A 23,569-nucleotide genomic window follows, 5' to 3' on the forward strand; every position below is an offset into this window, starting at 1 on the left:
TTAGCAAGAACCTGCAAAAATCTGTCTTTACTTGACTGAAAGCAATAAATCCACGGCATTCTCCATGATACATCAATGCCCTGGGAGAGAATGCAGCAGCAAACCAGACAGACAAGGTCCTCTGGGGCCCCAGTACCCAGGACAGTGCCGGACACACAGTAGGCACTTAATAAATATTCATGAAACAAACACATGAGTGACGACTGGCCTGAGAATGTCGAGGTCACAGTAGTGTCTCTTCTACAATGCTTTAGGTCTCTGAAACCACAGACTTCTGTCTCATCTGTTAGCAACGGTATTTACATTTTCTTGGCCAATGTTATACTTGAATTTGATTCATACGCTAAAAATTATGGACCATTATAAATATCTTGGATTTCCTCTCTGGGTACCTTTTTCTGTCCAAATCTTTGTAGTAAAGAGATGTTAAGCCACCCTGTACTATCCCCAACTTGCCTGCAAAGATTTACTAATATAAAACAGAGTCATCTCATCCAAGTTACAAGAACAAAAAAAGTTATGAAATCATTTTGCTATAGAAACAAACGCAAGATGGTATTATTCACAATCCTGTTAACTTGGTTCAGTTCCTTAACTCCATATTGCTTCCAACATTCACAAACTGTCATTTTTCTTCCATCCTCAATAGGACAGTTCAACTAAGAATTGCTTTTCAATTAATAATCACTCCAATTCCTCATAAAACGTGAGCTAACACTCTCATCAGTTTTTATCCACACATTCTTTGCTTAAGAATCTTTCTTTTCAAAGAAAAATTTCTAACAGCACAGTGGAAAACAAAGGAAAATCTTTTACAGGTAAATGTAGTGTAGTGTATGTAGTACATAATTGAGTAGCTTATACATTATTTCCTATTATTACCATTCTCAGTGGCTGGATGCTAATCAGCCTTTGAGCTATATATTTCTAATGTGATTAAAACATACAGCCTCACAGTAAATTTAAATGGCTTATTAAAGGCCTTTACAGGGCAACAGTATCATATGTCAAAGATGAATGGTGTTTCTAATTTGCTAGCCACTTGGGTCAAGTTTACTTTAAGCAGGAAGCATATTTATACAAGTAATCGTAACACAAATGGTCTCTTGAGAAAAGCTGTTTGTGAGGGTTTAACATTTTTGAAGTATGCTTTTGTTTATTTTCTAAGTGAGCATTTTATAGGCAATGGGCCAAAGCGCCTTAAAATACATGCTCCTTAACACAGGCATAACTGCCTCGGCACTGCCTGAATGCTACAGTGTTTTTAAGGATGAGGAGAGAGGGAGTGGGGTGGGAGGGTTGAGCCACCTTCATTTGCCTAACATCCTTCAGGACCTCTACATAAAGTATGGTGGGGGACAGCAGCCGCCTCCGCAGCACCCTGGGAGCTGGTTAGAAATGTCAAACTGCACCCAAAGCCTCTGCTTTCTGGTGGCCAAGCACACCTCGTGGCGTTCCTTTCCCTCTCCTTCTCACTTGTAGAGTCATCCTCTCTAGAAGATCAAGACCCCTCAGCCTGTGGTCCCCTTTCTTTCTCATTACTCCCACACCCTCTCCTGGGACCCAGAAGAATTTACCACCATCCGACGCCCTTTTATCGAGAACCCACTTCTCATGCTGTCCACCTGACATCATCCAGGGGCTTCCTGTTGCTAGGTAACCTCCAGAAAGTTGAGCCATCATAAGGATTTCTGGGGTTCTGCATTTATCCTGCTTTCCTGTGCCTGAGCCTCCCGGCCCTCGTTCATTCTGCACTGAGATCCCATCCCTCTGAGTGGTCCACCAGAATTCGATCTCCCCTTGCCGTTTGAATCCCTTCCATTCTTGAGAAAGGATTTCTTTGTCCCTGTTTCTACTCATGGAAGGCTGTCTTCCTCTAACCTAGACTTATGCCTCTCAGCTAATATTTGTGAAGAATCACAAGGAAATCATGCCAGATGTTTGCGGGAATTGTGGGCAAGGTTTACTCAGCAGAGGGACTCGTATGCAGTCACTAATGACCCACTCGTGGGTCCCCTGAACACACTTCTTTGGCCCTACCTTTGTATGGAGAGGCTCAGCCTGTAGCAGGTGCCCAGAGGCTACTGGACCTCCAAACCAGACCCAGACTAGCCAGCCAATTGGCCCCTCAAAGCAATTTTGTCCCCTCTGGTCCAAACTGTGCTGGGGTAAAGGGCTCTGCAAGAAAATGAACTGGGCATTTTAGAAGTGCATCGCTTACAAATTCAGGGTCTGTGGGCCAGGGGTTAGCGCAGCCAATGGTCAAGGGAACAACCTGGGGTCAACCGGGGAGGACCCCTACAGGCTCCTCTGGAGTGGTCAGCACCCAGGGCAGACTGCTTTAATCAGAGGAAACTGGCAGGGGGAGAAACAGGATCGCTTTCTGGCCATAATGCGTCCGAGGACCCCGTTTGCAGCTTCCGTTCTTCTTGAGCCCAACGAACCAGTTCTTCTCCGCATGCTTCTTGGATGTGTAGGTGTTGTAATGGTTTTCCTCCAGCCGCTCCAGGAACAAGCACTCCTCAGTTGGGGTTTGCTACAAAGATAAAACCAGAAGAGAGTAGCACTGTTATTGGGGTGGGTGGTTTTCAGCCAGGTTCCTTGGCTTACAGCTGTGTGACCTTGAGCAGATGATTGAGGCTCCTTGTGCCACAGTTTCTTCTTCAGTAACACTGGGATGATAATGGAGCCTGTCTCTGGGGGTGGTGAGGAGGACTTGGAACAATACACTTGCTAATATTGTAAGCTCCCCTTCCCTTGGTTGCCCTCAGCACCCTATGGCCTGCCCCTGGGGAGGCCCTAATGACTATAAGCGCCATATAGGCAGGTCTGGGCCTTTTTCTTATCAGCAGGTACAGGCCTGGCACATAGGTATGACCATGAAAAGTGTCCCAAACAGGGAAAAGCAGACTGTGATGCAGTTGGGGGCTTTTAAGTTTGGACTTGAAGAATAAATGAAAACCTATACTAATATTACTTTTCACCCTGGTGATTTTCGCTAACAATAACGGGATTTGACCTCTGCATTGTTAGGAACGACAATGCTTGCACAAAATGAGCCCTAAACCTAAAATATATCCTGCGACTTAAAGTATTTTTTTTTCCAAAATGAAAATAGCTTTATCTTTCAATATTTTTAAAAAGAATTGTCCTTTTTATAAATTACAATTTTTCTTTGAAAAAAAGAAAGAAAAAGGAAAAAAAACACCCCAAAACCTACCCACCCAAATATAGGCAACTGGTAACAGGTGGTGAAGATCCTTCCTTCCGTTTTTATGTACGTGCTCACGGAAAGAAGGAGGTAAGGCCAGATGGATGCAGACTTATGATGCTATCGAAATGGCATGCTATGTCTGCTGTTTTAAAAACGGGCAAAGAGCCTATGAAAACATTCACTCTCACTAGCAGAAAAATGCAAATTAAAAATATGATTTAACATACATCAGCAATGATATCTGCGAAGAGAGAAAAGATTTACGAGTCTTAGCATTGGTGAGGGCGTAGGAAACAGGCACTCTCGTTCACTGTTGGTGGGATAAAATGGTGGAGACTTTAGGAAGGGAGTTTGGCAATATGTATCAGAGTTTCAGATGGGCACTGCCTTGGACCCAGCAATCTCACTTCTAGGAATAGACCCTTAGGAGATAGTTGAGCAAGGGTAAAATTATATTTTCAAGGATAGTCTTTGGATATAATGGTAACAAATTGGAAGCAACCTAAATATGCACAGAATGGTAATTGGTTAAGTAGATAGTAGTACATACATACAGTGGAATCAAATTCAATTGTAAATTTATTGCCCTGGCTAGTTTTCTCAGTTGGTTAGAGCATCATCCCTATATGCCAAGGTTGCAGGTTTGATCCCCAGTCAGCGCATATACAAGAATCAATCAGTGAATGCATAAATAAATGGAACAAAAAAATCACTGCTTCTCTCCTTTCCTCTCTCTCTCTCTCTAAAAAACAACCAAATCAATAAATTTATTAAGCTGGAAAGATAGCTACAACGTATTAAATAGGGAAAGTACTTTTAAAAAAAGTCTACCAACAAATATTTTTTTCTTGGAACTCATTGTTAGAGAGTAGGAGAAACCTGTTTATTTGAACTTCCTACTTGTCAGGATTTTAGAATACATTTATTATATTTGATATAATATATCTATATATATAGTATAATGTATATTTGATATACTGGATATTAAACTGGTTAGGTATATTAAAATAGTTATGCTGTATATTGACTTCACTCCAATTCCAAGTCATGTGGTCTCTCTGTTATCTCTTCATCCCCCATGGTTGGTGAGTTCCTCTCTGGTGGTTTCCAATCAGCTTTCTGTCTGCCCCAGACATGGAACCTTGCAAATAATAGGTGCTTGCCCGTGAGGTGGGGAATTTCATTTGACTCATGAGGTTGTGTAAAGCCCTCAGTAAAGTTCCCTGTGATCAGTAAGGAGCACTTTAACAGGAAGCATGTTGCTGCTTATTCATTTGCAGTCTAGTGCAGTGACAGCTGGTGACACACGGGATCATTTTAGAATGAGGTGGGACAGAGACGTATTTAATTGGGTGACTCGGATGGCTCCAAAGGAACTTATCCAGACATTAGTGTTTGATGCACATTGTCAGGGGTGGGAGGAGGTCGCAGTTTTGCACCTGTGTGGGCTGCTTGCTCCCCTGTAGGGAGGGCTCGCCCCATGATGCCCTTCAGTGGGCATCGGGCCCATGTTTTGTGATGAAGCTGAGGACAGCCACGCCCCCCACCTGATGTCTCCGCTACGCTACAGCAGCAGGCACACAGAGAATGGCTGAGTCAGAGGCTGAGTCAGCAGGCCAAATCGAGGTGCTGCGTCTGTCTGTCCTCCAGCCAGGCTTTCCAACTCTCCTTACGCATTTGGAGCAATGCCCAGGGCCTGGGGAATAACAGTTGATTCATGGCCATTGTTTTCATTCTTTTCTTTTTTATATATAGCATGCTTCCCCCCCAATTACATCAGTGGCACATACCCAGTGTAGAAAATTTGGAAAATACCGGAAGTCATTCACATATTATAAAATCAGCCATTACCACCCCCAGAGATAAATAAATTAATGTGTTGGCATATAGCTTTTCAAACCAATTATTTTTTTGTTGTTGTTAAAATTTGGTTTATTGATTTTACAGGAAGAGGAGGTAGGTATTGGTGGTGTGAGAAGTATCAACTCCTAGCTGCTTCACTTTAGTTGTTCATTGGCTGCTTCTTGCATGTGCCTTGACCAGGCAAGCCTGGAGTTTCAAACTGGCGACCTCAACACTTCAGGTTGACCCTCTATCCTCTGCACCACCGCAGGCCAGGCTCATATCCTTTCTACACACACACACACACACACACACACACACACACACACACACACACACACACATATGTATCAGGATGGATTGATACCTATAATAGGTTAAGAGTACAAGGCAGAGCTCTGAGATATGTTAGAACTTGTCCTTATCAATGGGGAAAATATAAAAAGTCTGAGACATAGTATATAAAGATCACCCTCTGAATATTTCAGGTGAATTATAGTGACGGCCAGGACTGTAGTAGGAAGAGAGGGTATTTAGAACCTAGAGAAAACCAGATTTGGGGCGTTCTCTACCAATATTTTTATACAAGTCAGAGAAGGTTATAATAAATACCAAAGCTAATTTAAAGAAGGAAAAGCCATAAAACTATAACACATAACCTAAGAAATAATGAGGGCAAGGGCTGTGTAAACTGATTGTTGGTTTCATCGCTGCTGTGGATGGAGCGCCTCCCGCAGGCCAGCCTCACTTTAGACACAGCTTGGAGTGGGGGAGTTGCCTGCCAAAGTGGCAGAGGCATAAGATTCCATTGTGAGCCTGAGACTGAATGATGGACTGGTCAACTGATTTTATTACCAACGGGAAGAACCACTTTTAAGAAAAAAGTCTACTCCCTATATAGTAGTTACTGCCTGACTCCAAACCCTTTAAAGCTGTCCCACCGAATCTGTATTTCCGCAGACAGCCTGCTAGAGGGGACCTAGAACTGATGATCCTATCTCCTGACCCCTAGTGGGTGGCATGAAAAAAAACCCCACAGCAACAGAATTGTGTTCACCTCCCAAAGACCGGCTGAGGTTTAGAGCCTCATGGAGGGTTTCTTCTGCCCACTGCCTCTTGACAATTTGATATAAGCTAAAGGGAGCCCCAGACTAAAATCTCCCTCCTGGCTGCCTTTCTGTAGACACACATCTTAATAAAAGGGAAGAAAGGGGGCTGGCTTGGGCAATGAGTTACAGCTAAGCCTTAATCATCAGTTGATAAGATATAGAGAAAAGATTGAAATCCAGAAATAATTTCCAAACCTGGGGCCATGGGTTTCAGTGCTCTTGCAGGTCAGATGTTTTTATGAGAGATACCAGTAAGGGAAAAAAATCTCATAACCTCTATTTCTGTTCTTTGCTCCCAAAGACCACCATCTACTGAGTCAGACCTATATACAGCATTAAGTATAAGATAGGATGGTAGCCCCTCAATAAACCCTTTGTGCTTCTCGAGGGCGAGACTGTGGTTCATTCATCTTTACCTGTTAGCACCTAACTGTATTTAGACACAGGAAGCATTTGATGAGTGTTGGTAGAATTGAATTGAGTTGTTAAATTTTTTATTTGGGAGACCCTTCCAAAGTACAAGGGCTGGCTTCAAAGTCTTGTATGTGATGTGTCAACTACTAGGATCTGGGCTTTCCTGTTTTTTTTGTTTTGTTTTGTTTGACAGATACAGAGAGAGAGCCAGAAAGAAGGATACATAGGGACAAACAGACAGGAAAGGAGAGAGATGAGAAGCATCAATTCTTTGTTGCGGCACCTTAGTTGTTCATTGATTGCTTTCTCATATGTATCTTGACCTGGGGGGGGGGGGGCGGCTACAGCAGAGTGAATGACCCCTTGCTCAAGCCAATAACCTTGGGCTGAAGCCAGCAACCTTGGGCTTTAAGCCAGCAACCATGGGGTCATGTCTATGATCCCACACTCAAGCCGGGTGAGCTTGTGCTCAAGCTGGAGACCTCAGGGTTTCAAACCTAGGTCCTCTGCATCCCGGTCTGATGCTTTATCCACTGCACCACCACCTGGTCAGGCTGGGCTTTCCTGTTCTTATACAAAGCATAGGGGACACACCTCTAACACGTGGTGGGTCCTCAAGAAACATTCTTGGAATGAATGAATGAAGTGGAGTGGAGTTAGGTATTCTGAAATGAGTGACTGATGAGTTACCCAAATTTCAATCAATGTCTCCTCTATGTCTGTGCGATAATATGTTTTGAGTATTTTCAGAGAATACCGCAAAAAAACTCTTTTATGTTGGTGCCTAAAATAAGGCAGGGTAGAGGGTGGGAATCCTACTGGAAAAAACAACAAACAGAGACTAATTGGTGCTTTATAGTGTGTATCACTCAACGTAACAAGATTTCCGGAAACCTCAAACCTTGGCCGAGTCTGGAAGCTTGTCAGCCTCATACTTACCGAGCCGTACAAAAGCCCGTCGGAGTCCATGGCCAAGTACTGGCCATTCTCGGCGCTCTTTATATACACCTCCCCCACGCTCTCCGCGCTGAGCTGCAGCTGAACTGAAATCAAAATAACACGAGCAAAAGTAAATAAACACTAGGGCTTTGCCAACGAGGCCTGGTGGCCAGGACAGTTAGCCACGGAAAATTCTGCTCATTCATTTCAGGGCCCTCAAGGATGAGCCTCAGATTAATCAAAACATAGAAATACAGTTCCTTTTTTCTTTGCCCTCCAAAGAAAGCTGTCTGTTGAGAGAAGGAGAGATGAAGCAGGCGTGCCTACTCGTCCTGTTTGTTACCAAATGACCCCAGGTGCCCTTTCACGGAGCCTCACTCCCTTCTCTTTCTTTGTCACCGGGAGGAAACACAGCAGGGGAGGAAGCCACATTCACTTCCCAGAGCTCCTGTTCCCAGAGACCCCGAGGGGGGGGGGAGGGGCTCTAGAGTGGGCAACTGGGCAGCCTGAGTGTGTTCTGCCTCAGTTATCACCTTGCCTTGGGGGGTGTCTTTTCATAACCTGCATCTTCTAGGGGTGGGAGCTTCTCATGGACAGATTGAGTCAGGCCCCCACCTCATGGCAGCCCAGCAGACCAGAGGCAGAGGGATACTCTAGCTTCCGACTGGGAGAACGAGGCGCTTAACCTGGAACTGCAGAAACACAAGACAGTGGTTCTCACCTGGGGGAAAATTTTGTCATTCAGGGGACATTTGGCCATGCCTGCAGACTTTATTAGCATCTAGCAGGTAGAAGTCAGGAATGCTGCTAAAACATCCTACAATGCACAGGACAGCCCTTCACAATTAGTAATTATTCAGCCCAGGAAGTCACCTTGAGGTTGAGGGCAATGATGTGTTACCCTGAGTTATGCTCTCCCCATTTACACTGAGGGATACTGGCCACTGCTGGTGCCTAATTGGAGTCCAACGCCCATTCCATAATTATTCATCTGTTCATTCTCCCCAGGCTGGCTCGGGGGAGGGTGTTTTGATGGTTCACATTTGGGAATCAAAATTAATTTTGGACTTTGCTGGACATTTTCTTTGGTCACTAGACTGTCAGTCACAACCATTGTTATGATGAGGAGTGAAATCTAGACAAGGGACCGTGGAGCACTCCAGGGCTCCACGGGAGGATGAGCTGTCCTCTCTAAGGGTCAGCCTTGTCAAGGGGCAGGCGGAGCTGGGAAGAGCACGGGGCTTTGGTTGGCACATCTAGACCCCTTGCTGCTTTTCCTTTATTTTCCTTTTTTAATTTAATTCCTTTGAATAAGAATTATATCCCCATGTTTTAAATTTGGAAACAATGTAAGAGGAGACAGTGGAAAGTCTTCCCCAACCTCTGCTAGCCTCCCGTTTTCAAACAATGGGGAAAAGCAATAAATAGGACTAATGAGAACCTTGTCTTTCCTCCCAGAACACCTTCTCCAGGAAGACAAAGACAAGTAAACCCTCCTAGATGTATTCTAGGTGTATCCTTTTAGGGAAATCTTAGGTACATTTGAGCCAATGTATGTTTCCCCTTTTCTTTTTTTTTTCTTTTTTTTAATTAATTAATTAATTTATTTATTTATTTATTTTTTACAGAGACAGAGAGTGAGTCAGAGAGAGGGATAGACAGGGACAGACAGACAGGAACGGAGAGAGATGAGAAGCATCAATCATTAGTTTTTCATTGTGCATTGCAATACCTTAGCTGTTCATTGATTGCTTTCTCATACGTGCCTTGACCGCGGGCCTTCAGCAGACCGAGTAACCCCTTGCTGGAGCCAGCGACCTTGGGTTCAAGCTGGTGGGCTTTTCCTCAAACCAGATGAGCCCGCACTCAAGCTGGCGACCTCGGGGTCTTGAACCCGGGTCTTCTGCATCCCAGTCCAACGCTCTATCCACTGCGCCACCGCCTGGTCAGGCTGTTTCCCCTTTTCTTACACAAGTGGTAAAATACTATACACACATTTCTGCACATTGGGTTGTTTTATTTGTTTTTGTTTTTGATTTTGGCTTAACAACTAATTGGAGGTCTGTCCACTTTATTACTGAAGGAATTAACCTCACTATCCTTTTACTAGTTGAATTATGTTCCAATATGTGGCTATATCACAATCATTTGACCACTTCCCTATTAGTATACCTGTATTTTCTTATTTCCCTCTGTTTTCCTTATCACCTGATTCATTCCAAGGTGGGGTAAATAGTTATATTACCCTATTGAAGATGCAACTTTCTTGTCCTTGGAAGTCTTTGCTGCAGAAACTCAGGGCCCCCTCTAGCTTCCCATGGTAAATGAAGTTTATCTAATTCATAGGAAGGAAGATGGAAGCCACCGATCTCCTTTCCTACAAACCCTCCTAGCTTCAGTTAGCTCTGAGAGAACAGGCCAAAGGGCCTCTATCAGGATATGGGCTCTCTCTATCCTAGCCTCCAATCACACCACTTGCTCACTCAGTCACTGCTTCACCCATTCAACTCCTTCAACATACAAGTTCTTTTCCACCTCAGAACCTTTGCACATGCTCTACCCTATGTCTGGCACCTTCTTCGCCCTGATACTCACAAAGTTGGTCCTCCTCCTCCAAGGCCTAATAACCCCTCCTCAGAGAGTCCATTCCCACCCAAGTACCCTATGACACTCTATATAGTAGGTCCTTTCACTTTTCCTGACCCATACCCCACCTCACCATCCCTGCCACTGTCACCTTGGTCCCCACTTCATCATCTTTCTTGGCCCCTTGTTTGTTTCCTTCATGGCTCTTTAGACACAGTACAATTATATTTTTTTATCACTTAGAGATAAAAAATATAATTGTACTCATTTATTTGCTCATTTATTTCTACCTCCCCAGGAGAATGTGCACTTGGGAAAAAAGACAGGGATCTTGTCTGTCCTGTTCCCAGTTAGGGCTTCAGCACATCACACAGTGCCCTGCCCTTTGGGGACTGTTAGTATATATCTGTTGAATGAATAATGTTTTTCTAATATTTGCAGAAATGACCCTGCTGGTCCGTCTGTAAAAAGCTGTGAGCTTTGAATTATGTTTCCAACATTGCCTTGTGGAGTGAAGTAAGATGGGACCAAGTTGAGAGGTATAAGGCTCAAGGCTGGGCTCTGCCACCAACACTCTATGTGACCTTGGCAAAGCTATTTAACCTCTAGGTCACTGACTCCATATCAGTAAAATAAGAATTCAGTCTCTAAATTTTTTTAGAGGCATCTGAATTCAGTCTCTAAATTTTTTTCCAGCAAGTAAACAGAGTTGATAACGATACCATCTTTGGTAGAATGTTATTCGGCAATAAGAAGGAACAGAGTACTGATGTACCACAGCATGGATGAACCTTGCATGCATGCTAAGTGAAAGGAACCAGGCACAAAGGACCACATATTTTGTGATTCCATTTAAAAAAAAATGTCCAGAGTAGACAAACCCATGGAGACAGGAAGTAGATTAGTGGTAGGCAGGGGCCGAGGAGAGAACGGGGAGGAGAAGGGAGAAGGATGGTTAGAAGGTGTAGGGTTTCTTTTTGGGGGTAATGAAAATGTTCTAAAATTGATTGTGGAGATGATTGTATAACTCTGAATATAAGAATAAAAACCACTGAATTGTTTACTTTAAATGGATGAATTGTATGATATGTGAATTTATGTCAATAAAGCATTTAAAAAATTCTCTGTGTTTTCAGTTATGGTTTTCAGAGAACTTTCACACACATTTTTCCATCAATTTCACAGCCTAATACTGTATGTTTAAGAGAGACCAAAGAGAGGGGATAACTATTTATTGCACTACAGTGTGTCAGGCAGTGAGCGTGCTGGTTGCTATCCAGGTATAAATAATGTAAAATTAGAGCGTGGGCTCCATTGTCAAACTGCATGAATTTCAATCCTGGCTTGGCTATGTGTTAGCTGTGTGATCACTGTGAAAGTTATTTACCCCTATTATCTATAGTGATAGTCCCTGCTTCATGGAGTTCTTGTGAGGATTGACTGATTCAACGCATGGGAAGTGTCCTGTCCTAACTGTCATCTCTACTGTGCTCAGGGGACTTCCTCGCTCCTCACAGCCCTCCCTACAGGAAGGTGGCAGTGTCTCCATCTGACAGGTAGGAAGAAAGAAGCTGTGACAGCACAATCTGCCAATGTTATCCTTATAATCAAGGGTAAAACCAGGACCAGAACCCAGGTGGAAGCTTCCAAGTATTCTGCTTTTTCCTCTCTTTCATACAACACCTTGAGCTCCAACTATGGGAAACCGTGGTCCAAATCAAGCCATGTACATTCCCCTTCTTGGACTCCCTTGTGTTCAAGGTCAGACATGCAAGATGGCAAATGGTCATCCAGGATCTCCTTTGTAGCCAGAGCTATGGAGTGATGTTCGTTCCCTGAGACTTTTTTCCATCTACCACCCCTACATGTAGGTATTTAGTCAAACCCATTATGGGTACAACAGAAATCCCAAAGGGCAAATCCTTTTAGGTCATCAAAGGAGATGTTCTCTTAAAATAGACTATCTCTTTTAAAGCAACATTCACAGCACAATTGAGGGGAAGGTACAGAGATTTCCCATGTACCCCTAGCTCTCCAAATGCACAGCCTCCCCCATTCTCAACATCTCCCCCCCCCCCCCAGAGTGGTGCATTTGTTATAACTGGTGAACCTGTATTGATGCACCATTATCACCAAGGAGGATTTTTATTTTCGACTACGTTTCTGTTCTGTGCCTTAAAGAGTCCCATTCATCTTGCTGTGGGGGTGAGCCGAGCGGACTTCGCCCTCGGCAGACTCCCCTTTTGGCTGTGTGAAGGCCTCCCGGAGCGGGAGCCAGCGCTGCTTGGCACATGACTCCGTTCTCAGCCGTGAGCCTCAGCACTGGGGTTGTTACACTGGTGAGAGTTTGTCTCAAGAGTTTCCTCTGTAAATATTATTTCTCCAGGATGTCCAAGTTTCATAGCTCATTTTCACTGGATTTCTTTCTGGCTAAGTTTCCTGAACATATATCCTCCTGCAAGCGGGGCTGGCAGGAAGGAGTAACACCCAACCCGAGCCGCTCGTGTAACTGACTAGGTGTCCAACTCCCTAGTGTGACTTCATTCCAGTTTTCCAAGCCTACATCCTCCTGCAGCTGCTGCCGAGGAAGAGTGGAGAGGAGGGAGCATGAGAAAGGGGCTCAGAAGCAGGGAGGGGCTGGCCACACAGCGGCTGCTGCCCGGCTCCTCCCTCTCAGAGCCAAGGGGAAAGCCATTCAGTCAACGCACATTCATTAACCCTCTCTTGCATGCTGGGAACTGAGTTCAACGCCAGACCAGGGCCCTGCCTTCAGGGGCTTGGTCCAGGTACAGATGACCCTATCAATGACAAAGCAACACAATAGCGAAAAAACAACAATAACAACCCACTTTTTTCTTTCTTTTTTTTTTTAGCTAAAAGCAAACAAAAAAGTACAAAAGGGGAGAGTGTTTTTGCTACAACAAAAATACTCTCCCCTTTTACATATATATTTCCTTTTCAGGAGAAGCAGGAAATGATGCTCAGTGAAAAGAGCAAATTACAAAACAATATTTACGGTAAATCCTTGATGAAAATTCTGTAAAAAACTCAAAGCCATGTGTTTAGTTCACGAATCTGTAGGGAGTAAAATAGAAAACTACCCCAAATACAGAACATGTTCACACAGCCGCTTCTCTGGGCGGGTGAGAAGAACTGAGACTGGGAAGGGTGTAGTCTAGGGCAGTGGTCCCCAATCTCCAGGCCGTGGACCGGTACCGGTCCGTGGGCCATTTGGTACCGGTCCGCAGAGAAAGAATAAATAACTTACATTATTTCCGTTTTATTTATATTTAAGTCTGAACAATGTTTTCTTTTTTAAAAATGACCAGATTCCCTCTGTTACATCCGTCTAAGACTCACTCTTGATGCTTGTCTCGGCCAACGTGATACATTTATCTGTCCCACCCTAAAGGCTGGTCCGTGAAAATATTTTCTGACATTAAACCGATCCATGGCCCAAAAAAGGTTGGGGACCACTGGTCTAGGGAATTGCCTCTCATCCTAATCCTTCATTTCTTTAAAAACACGATTCTGAGGCAAGAACAGCCAGCTGGTAACACTGGTTAACTCTGGGTAATGGGGCTGCTGGTGTTGGTAGAATTCTCCTTTGTATTTTCTTGGGGGTGGTTGACATCTAAAGCCCAGTTCTTAGTCAATGGGCAGATGCTTGGAGGTGGCTAAGACTTTCATTTCTTGCTCCTGATGACCTGTGTAATGCTCTGTGACCCAGTTTAGGCTTGACCCCAGGGACCATCTAGTTCTGAACACAGGCATTCATACAGGTGAGCCTTCTATTGGCAGGCAGGGGACCAGGAGAGCTGGCGAGGCAGGACAGGGGTGAGAGACCACTGGAGCCACATCTTCTCTGTTCCCTTCCCTTTTTCAGCACCTCCCCCAGGTTAGCACCAGAGCAGGGAGGAGCACCCCCTCTTCACCCCCTCAGGGAAGTGAGGACCTGCTCTCTGTGAGCGGGGAGGCCAGTGGCTCTAAAGCACCCCACGCTGAAAGGGTGAATACTTTCTGAAAAATAAATCACTGAGTCCATAGGGTCCTTATTGCCCCCCACCCCAGTTCTAAACAGGGGACAGCAATTTTTAACTTAGCAGAGGAAATGGAAAGCAGTATTTTGAAAGATATTCTAGTGTTAGATATAAATTTCTTGGAGGCATCAAATTTACAAGGCATTGTAAGAAAAAAGAATTTTAAATGCTATAAGAAGGTTGAAAGTGTTTGGTTGGTAGATTTGAGACCATATTGTCCCCCAGTAGAATCCAGAGTCCTGCTCATTTACTAGGAATGCTTTAGGGCAGTGGTCCCCAATCCCTGGACTGTGGACCGGTACCAGTCCATGGTCCATTTGGTACCGGTCCGCAGAGAAAGAATAAATAACTTACATTATTTCCGTTTTATTTATATTTAAGTCTGAACGATGTTTTATTTTTAAAAAATGACCAGATTCCCTCTGTTACATCCGTCTAAGACTCACTCTTTTTTTTTTTTTTCTTTCATTTTTCCGGAGCTGGAAACAGGGAGAGACAGTCAGACAGACTCCCGCATGCGCCCGACCGGGATCCACCCGGCATGCCCACCAGGGGGCGATGCTCTGCCCCTCTGGGGCGTCGCTCTGTTGCATCCAGAGCCATTCTAGCACCTGAGACAGAGGCCACAGAGCCATCCTCAGCGCCCGGGCCATCTTTGCTCCAATGGAGCCTTGGCTGCGGGTGGGGAAGAGAGAGACAGAGAAGGAGAGGGGGAGGGGTGGAGAAGCAGATGGGCACTTCTCCTGTGTGCCCTGGCCAGGAATCGAACCCGGGACTCCTGCACGCCAGGCTGACACTCTACTGCTGAGCCAACCGGCCAGGGCCTAAGACTCACTCTTGATGCTTGTCTCGGTCATGTGATACATTTATCCGTCCCACCCTAAAGGCTGGTCCGTGAAAATATTTTCTGACATTAAATCCGTCCGTGGCCCAAAAAAGGTTGGGGACCACTGCTTTAGAGTGTGCTAGTTTAGGAATGGACGATTTGTCAAAAATAAGTGTCAAATTACTGAAAGGTAACGGATCACCTCGTGTATCGTGCTCCTCCCTGTCCCCTGCTCATCCTTTGGACCCCTTCACAGTCTTTACTTAGAGGAACCTATGTTAAGGGGAGCTCAGCGCTTTTGAGTGGTTGTGCTGGCCCCTCACTAGGTGTTCTACCTTTTCTCTGAGCAACTATAAGTCTGTGTCTCTGGTTTCCTCTTCGGCTCTTTCGAGTCTCCCATGAGCTCTCAGCAGCAGTCGATTTGCAGTCCCAGATGTGATTCCTCCTTTCCAAGGACCGAAAGGAAAAGGTGTCACGAGCAGGTCAGTGCCAAGAGGAGAGAGCTTTGGGGCACCACACCTCGTCCCCGAGCCCCAGGCCATCCTCACTCCCCTCTTCCTGTCCCTCTCTAGGAGTTTTTAAAAATAAGATGGCCGCTGGTACATTCAGTGGAACGAACGTGCAGAGACAAAAGTGTTGCTTCTGCAGCGCCCGTGGCCTTCAGGCTGGCTTCCCCTCTGCTCTCCACAGAGAGGCCAGGGGAGATTACGTGCCCGGTTTATTCTGGGTCGAGACTTCCCGTCCTTTGCTGTGTTTACCCAAAGTGAGGTCAGCCTCATTCAGAGCTCTGTGAGGTTGTTTTATGTCAGTGGCATTTATAATTAAAACGTAGCCACAAGCCAGGCTCCGTAAAACATTAGAGAAAGACGGTGAAAAAAAAAATTGAGTTTATGGAAAAAAAAATTCCAGTCGTTTGGAATACATATATATCTCAAAAAGACTTTTCTTAGAATGTGTAAAGGCGTCTGCTTCCCCTTTGGGTTCTGAAAAGGGTGCCTGGAAAATTTTGTTAAAGTCCGCGGACTGTGTGATATTAAAAAAAAAATAAAGTTTAGAAAAATGCTTTCTGTATAACCTGATAAGAGGCAGGGCGTCTCCTCACCAAGGTGAGAACACCCCACTGGGCAGGCTTTCCTGCCTGGGGACCTGCCCGGCGCTCTAGCTTCTGGCAGGAAGGTCCCCTTTGTCCACACTGGGCATGTGCGAAGCTGTCTTGACTTTGGGCCCAGGCGGGCGGGGAGCGGAGCACCGTTCCCATAAGGAGCCGAGTCACAGCAGACCGGGGAGAGGAAGTCTGGGCTGCCTGGAAACAAGGGGCGGGCGGGATTCCACAGAGGAGAAGGTGTCTGCCCTTTAGAAAGGGCTGCAAAGTAGCATTCTTTGGGCCAGCCAACTCCCCTAGTGCCTTTAGGATGTGGTTTGATTTATAAATATTTGATTGGCACACACTTTGCTCAGAACATTTCCATCTGTGTGGCGAGCGGTGCCGGTAATCCTGCTCCCCGCACAGCCTCTTCCGCGCCTATGCTCAGGGAGGCAGGGGGTGTGGGCCGCAGGGGGAGGCTGCAGGTTCGGGACTCTTGTGCGCTTCTTCTTATTTTCCAGTTATCGTCCCCCTTAGGAATCCCATCGAGGAATAAGTCATGGTCCCCCATCGCCAAAGGGGAAATTGCAACAGAAGGGGTAACATCAGATGTGGAGCTTTCTCTTGCTTACTGGAGACAGCTGACTCTGCCTAGAAGTTAGACAGGGCAGGGCTTGCTGGGTGGGCCCCTGGGCACATGAAACCAACATTCAGGCCTCGAGAGTGCCAAATCGGGACAGACCCAGAGACACTGGGATGAAGTCGCCCTCAGTTTACTGAGCAAGGTAGCAGTTACTTCACTTAACTGACTCCAAAGATCAGATGGTTTGAGGGGAAGACCAAGGACATTTAGGGATGGTGATGAAGATGGTGAATACCATTTTGGAGCACTTATCGTGTGCCTGGTAGCGTGTTACACACTTTTACAAACACTATCACCCTTAAAATTCCTACTTTTCTATGAGATTGGTACCTTGTCATCCTTGCTTTAAAAAAAAATTTACATTTGTTAATTTAAGCATAGTTGGTATACAATGTTATATTATTTTCAGGTGTACAATATAATGATTTGACATTTTTATACCTTGCAATGTGATCACCCCACTAATTCTAGTATTCACCTGTCACTGTGTAAACATATCGCAATAGTATTGATTATGTTCCCTTTCCTGCCATCTTCCTCTCATCTCATAACCATCCCTTTGGTCTCTGTTTCATGTCGTCCATTTTTTTGTTGTTGTTTTCTCTGTTCATTTGTTTTATTTTATTTTTTAGATTCCACATGTAAGTGAAATCATACAGTATTTCTCTTCCCCTGTCAGTCTTATTCTACTTGGTATTTTATAGATCCATCTATGTTGTCAAAAATGGCAAGATTTCATTCTTATTGCTGCATGATATTCCACTGTATATACCACATCTTTTTTATCCATTCATCTGTCAGCGGACATCTCGGTTGCCTCCATATCTTTGCTATTGTAAATAATACTGCAATGAACATAGGGGTGCAAATATCTTTTTGAATCAGTGTTTTCTTTTCTTCAGATAAGTATTCAGAAGTGGAATTGCTGGATTAGATGGTAGATCTATCTTTAGTTTTTTTGTGGGAGATTGATACTGTTCCCATAGTGGCGGCAAGAATTTGCAGTCCCACCAACAGGGCACAAGGATTCTCTTTTCTCCATATCCTTGCTAACATATGTTATTTGTTGACTTTTTGATACTAGCCATTCTGACAGGTGTGAGATGGTATCTTATTGTGGCTTTAGTTTGCATTTCCTTGACAGTTAATGATATTGAACATTTTTTCATATGTCAATTGCTCATCATTATGTCTTCTTTGGAGAAATATCTTTTCATGTCCTCTGCCCATTTCTTGATCAGATTATTTTTGTTTTGTCATTGAGATGCATGAGTTTCTTATATATTTTGGATTTTTACCTCTTATCAGATATATTATTGGAGAATATGTTCTCCCATTCAGTGGATTGTCTTCTTTTTTGTTAATGGTTTTATCATTCTTGTTTTTAAAATGAGGAAACTGAGGCACTTGGCGGGGAGGCAACTTCCCCAGGGTGACATGGAGCTAGTAAGAGGTGGTGGGACCTGTGCCCACATCCATCTGACCCACAAGACAGATTGTGTGAATCCAGTATGTTTATTTAATCAGTTTGTGAGGTAAAACCGCCGTCATGGTATTGATGTCAGGGGCTATAGTGGGAGAGAGCCTTCGTCTTGGAAGAAGAAGTTGGAGATTCTGTATTGAGCTTCCCCATTTACTTGCTTGTTACAGGTCCTATTGGATCAGTGTTGACAAAGTGATGGTAATTTGTAGCCTCATGGGGTTGTAGCTAGGCAGAAATGAAAGTCTAGTGCAGAGCCTGGCACATCCAGGTGCTCACTTGTTATTTACTTAATATATTGTTGAATTTAGATTTATCAGGCACCAATACAATTCATTCACTCATCAAATTAATGTCTATTGGACATTATACCAACTGCCGGGCAATGTGCTAGCCACAAAAATTGCATTGTTCATCTAAATCCCTGTCTACAGGGAGCCCGTGTGGAGAGAAAACCATTAAATCATCACACAGATAAATGTGGATTCACAGCTCTAAGGAGAGCCCCTGGCATACTAGGCACTCCTCAAGTGTGTCTGACATGGAGCTGGCCGTCCGTCCCTGCACCCGTTTCTCTTCCTGGGGCCTCCCTCTTGCGGTGACATCTCCATTCACCCATCTCCCAAAGGAGAGCCCGGGGAGTCAACATGAACCTTCTCACAACCAGCACCCGTGTCCCTTCTCACAACCCACAGCTCTTGTATTCTGCGTTTGCCTGGCACTTGTTATAAGGTCACAGAACAGGTGCTCATAGCCTATAGTGGTAACTGCCTACCCTGGCAATAGGAGCTATAAAGGGGCAAAGCGTAACATCTTCTCTACAGGCCAGAAATTCCCACCAGGACTGCATGACAACGGCCTGCGCATGAACAGCTGCTGTGCTGTGGGTATATGCCAGTCCAGGAGAGACCTTGTGTTAGGTACTTGGAAACTTATTCTGGAGGTAAGAGACAAATTTTGAAAACATCCCAGTTTTCCCCAGGGCAGATCTGTTGGTTGGGGACAAAGAGAAGCTATGAAAGGAGTTGTTTTTTTTATTATTATTATTATTATTATTATTATTATTATTATTATTATTTGCATGGTAGAGCTGGCTGCCATATAGTTCTATCTTGCATGATTTATGTAGATTTATTTAAATATTTGATTGGCTTTTAGAAAGAATTCTTCCGAAAGGAAGTCTTAGAGTGTGGCTCTCTACCTGTGACCACAATCTCTGATCATGCTCAAATTAATGATCGAGGAATCAGGATCATCCACTCCATGCCTGTCCAGGTTGATTATGTTTCTGAGTAATCCTTGAAATTCAGAATGATTGAGGCAGTACCACCACTGGTCAGAAGAGGGCGACAGAACCACATTCAGTGGGTGCGTTCAAACCACGGAGTCCTCTGGGCTGCCGGCGTATTATGCGTTTTCAGCCTTGTCAAATACACATGGCAATGTTATGATTCCCATACTATGGGTGGGGAAAGTGAGTCTAAATATTTTCCACAAGATAAGACATCTGGGAATACTGGAGGCATCTAAAGTTCCAGCTAGTGGAGGGTGACTGGAAGGGTCATGGGGCTGGGCCTTGAAGCTACTTTTGCAGAGCACTTGATACAAAATGGAGAGAATGGTAAGTGTCCAGAGCTGCTTTGGTTAGAAAGTGGCAACACAGGAATATGAGAATATGAACTCGGGCTTGCTGACTCTTAACCTCAGGCCCCTGACTCTGCAGGTATATGGATTATCTAGTTCTCCTGGCAGTGACAGGTACAGAGATGGATTTCTGCTCACTTACCCCACTCTCTCTGATTTCTGTCCTTCTTCACCCTTGTTCTTAGTACTAGAATAAGTAAATAGACCAACACACACACTCTGAATGTTTCCAGAGAGGTGATCAAATCAAAACCTGAAGTGAGACCACTTCCTGGAAAGCAGTGTTATAGGGAAGCCCTAAGTATTATACTGTATTTTCATATGCTAGTTGAATATATGTAAATCTTGATGGTGATGACAATGACAATGACAATGACAACAATACCAATATTAATCAACATATGCCAAGAATTTTCACTACATTATCTCATTTAATCCTCTCAAGAAACCTGTGAGGCAAGTACTGTGATTATTTTATAAGTGGGAAGAGTGAGGCCAGAAAGGTCAAGTAACTTGCCCCAGTTCCCTTGGCACATAATTAATCCAGCACTGCTTGTAGGCAGCCCTCCTCACACACCCCTACGGCTCCCCTGTGCTGCATCTTAGGTGAGTCGGCTCAATCCTCATCGCGATGCAGAAGTTCCAGCATTACCTACCCAGAGTGCAGTCTCTATGTTGAGGATGGAATGACAACAGTCACGACACACGCCATATGCACAGAAATTCTAGCACTTGGAAATTGTAATTGTTACCTTGTGCGACCCCAGAATTCAAGGTTTCCCACAAGAGCCAGCTTAACCCTGAGGAATGCTTCTCCAAGATTGTTTTTCCCCTGAGAGTCTGGGGACCAGAGAGCATTCCCGTGGGTTCAGAAAACTGGTAAAACTTATTAGAAATGTTTAAAACCTTAGAGAAATTAAAGTTTGTTCCCCTTATGGTGTGTGTGGGGAGGGGGCAGATCATACAAATCGTGCGGCTTGCCTGACACGACTGACGACACTCTGAGTTGGATTATTTGCAGTAAATGCTGCTTCTGTATGGTTGACATACTAAATGGAGTCTCTCTTTTTTTTTTCTTTTTTTTTTTTTTTGCCTCTCTTGGTGCCTGTTTTCATTGAGTATCAGGCATGCAGAAGGCCAGTTTGAAGACAGGCTCTCAAAACCAGGCCCAGTGTGCCTGGCTCGTCAGCGGCAAGCCCCAACCTCAGCCCTCCTGCTCCTCACCTCAAGGGTCTGCATGGTGGCTGGGAAGGCAGGGACAGTGCCAGTGGGTTTGTAAGTGCCAGCTTCCCTTCCCGCTACCCGTGCACTTGAGGGCAGAGGGGGAGCACAATAAAGAGCTCAGTTGTATTTAGATCCTGCTGCGTGTGTTGCGTATTCCATGAATAATTAAGATCACCTGATATATAAACCATCCCATCAAAGCCAGTGATATGCATTCCATTTTAAATCCATCCTACGGAACATTACTTTCTACCAACCTGTGCTATACGCTGTATCTCCTGATTTCATTCATCCTCTCCTTCTCCTGATTCCTGATGTTTGGCCCTTCTGATCCTCTTAACAGGGACCAATATTCTTGGCTTCTATACAACATCTAATGCCTCAGTGATAACTCAGGGAATTCCCAACTACATTACAGTAGGACCCAGACTTTAATATCAACACATATCAATGCCAGAAGTACTAAAGCAGAAGGAAGACATTTTATGTCCTAGATAGTTAAGAAGATGTTTTTCTCCAAAGCTATAACTCCGTTTATCAAAACCATCAAGAGCTGGGCCTGCAGGGAAGCCCAGAAGAAATAGTCAGCATTGGGCTCGACTTGCTCCAGCTCTCCAGTTTCTGTATGGTCTGGAGAGCGACTCTACCCCTCCAGTCACCACAGCCCCATCTGTGTGATCTCCAGAGCGAATGCTGTGTAATTTATGATGTGTAAGGCTACGACTTGAACTAGAGTCTCACAAATTAAGCCCAGTGGGAAGGTAACCCGGAGAGTCAGTAAACTTGAACCTGAGCCCTTGTCTGTGCGAGGTTTACCACCCCTGCCCCATGTGTCTCTTCTGCTCATGGAGCAAACAGGACCCTGACCAGCCTCGGGCGCCAGACCCTTCGCTAGTTACAGAAAACAGCAATTGAACACTGACCACCACACTGGATCTCAAAGCTGCTGTGTAAGTCAGCAGAGTCCCCTGTCGGAAGGCCGTGGCCCTCACAACTCTAGACCCTTCCACATTTATATTACCCCCCCCCCCCGAGAGTGTCATGTCTGAACAGAACCTTGGAAAAGAGGTTTTCCCAGTATTTAGAGATCTTTTCTTTGCCCACCCTTGACTAAGGAAGACACCAGAAAGGTAAAAGTCTCCAAGAAAGATGGGTGCTTACTGTGCTGGTCGCTCTTGTCCCTTGTCCCATCCACTGTGCCATCTGGAAGGATCCTCAGGAAGTGGCCCCCATTGCTGCAGTAGAGGAGTTTGGGCTTCTTGTAATTCCCTGGAGGCAGATTAAACTTCTCGGTCAGGGCTGTGAACGTGGTGACGTCCCCTTCAGCCATGGCTCAGCAGCTGCTGGTAAGGGTGCTCTCAAGGCTGTAAGAGATTGAACAGACCTGTAGAGTGTCCTCCCAGCAAAGGTGCAATGTTCACTTTCAGGAAGGGAAAGAGAGCCTTGGGGTGCAGGGCTCTGGTTGGTTAGACACCACAGACTGGCCAGGAGATGACCACAGTCATGGGCCTGCGCGGTGGCTGGCAGCTAAGGGAAGGTGGTCCCAGCATGGGCGGGACGGCGGGGCATTTCTTACTTCCCAGCTGGACACAGCTTTGGATCAAGCCATACATTTTTTAGAACTTTAAATTTAATCATTTGGCCAAGGGAAAAAAAAAAATAATGCGTTGTTTCCTCCTTCTGATCCACACACATCCTCAAATTAAATACCGAAGTTGCCCTAAAATAACACCCCGGCCCGGCTGAAACCCACAGAAGCCGAGAGGCCGGCACTGAGGTTTTGCCGCCCACCCTCCCACTGTTTTGACTGGGTACCGCCAGGCCCAGGTGCAGAGATAGGTCAGGGAGCGCGGCACTCGGGACCTGGAGGACACGCATGGGAAAGGAAAATTCTGGGTTTGCTGGTGGGGCCAGAACCGGAACTGGGGAGTGGCGTGTGGGGGCGTCATGTGGGGGTTGGAAAGGGCAAACACTGCACCAAGGGAATTTTTTTGAGACAGGGCATTATGAAGTCTGTGCCAGCCATCGCCAGCTTCCACAGCTCTCCACACAGCCTCACTGAGAGGGCTGTGTCCCTGTGCAGAGGCCGTCTACATCCTAATTGCCGTCTGATGAAACACACGATGGCACAGAACCCACCAGACTGCATATTATAATCCTCTAATGTTGTATGTCCCCACTATGTACAAGTTTATAATATATTAGTGTAAAAAATGTGTCAGTTATACCCCTAAGGATTATAAAGCAAAGCCAATAAACACTAGAATTTTAAAGCACCTACTTGTCCCCACCATTTAGGAGAATGACGTGCTGGTGACTACAAGGACTGTACCACACAGAGGCGGAGAGACTAGGACACTAACGTGGGACCTTCACAAGTGTGAGTAGCTGCTGATTGTGCATATCGGTTATCAAGTGGCTTTGCAATAGAATCATTATCACCACTATTAACATATTCTGGGCTAAAAGTTAATTCATGTAATCCTCACCATAACCCTTTGAGACAGACACTGATACTATCCCC

The 23,569-nt window shown here is 45.0% G+C and overlaps 1 protein-coding gene across 8 annotated transcripts in view; it reads right to left on the minus strand.

The window, feature by feature from the left end:
- Positions 1-409: 409 nt before the first annotated feature.
- FGF1 (fibroblast growth factor 1) overlaps positions 410-23,569 on the minus strand; it is a 107,853-nt gene continuing 84,693 nt past the window's right edge. For all 8 annotated transcript variants that reach the window (XM_066387985.1, XM_066387987.1, XM_066387989.1 and 5 more), the window contains 3 exons: positions 22,207-22,409; positions 7,519-7,622; positions 410-2,536 (listed from right to left, as the gene is read on the minus strand). In XM_066387985.1, the coding sequence (XP_066244082.1) occupies positions 2,342-2,536; positions 7,519-7,622; positions 22,207-22,375 (468 nt within the window). In that variant the 5' untranslated portion in view covers positions 22,376-22,409 and the 3' untranslated portion in view covers positions 410-2,341. The remainder of the gene's footprint in view (positions 2,537-7,518; positions 7,623-22,206; positions 22,410-23,569) is intronic.

Source organism: Saccopteryx leptura, chromosome 6 (assembly GCF_036850995.1).
Source record: "Saccopteryx leptura isolate mSacLep1 chromosome 6, mSacLep1_pri_phased_curated, whole genome shotgun sequence".
In the NCBI taxonomy this organism is placed as follows: Eukaryota; Metazoa; Chordata; class Mammalia; order Chiroptera; family Emballonuridae; genus Saccopteryx; species Saccopteryx leptura.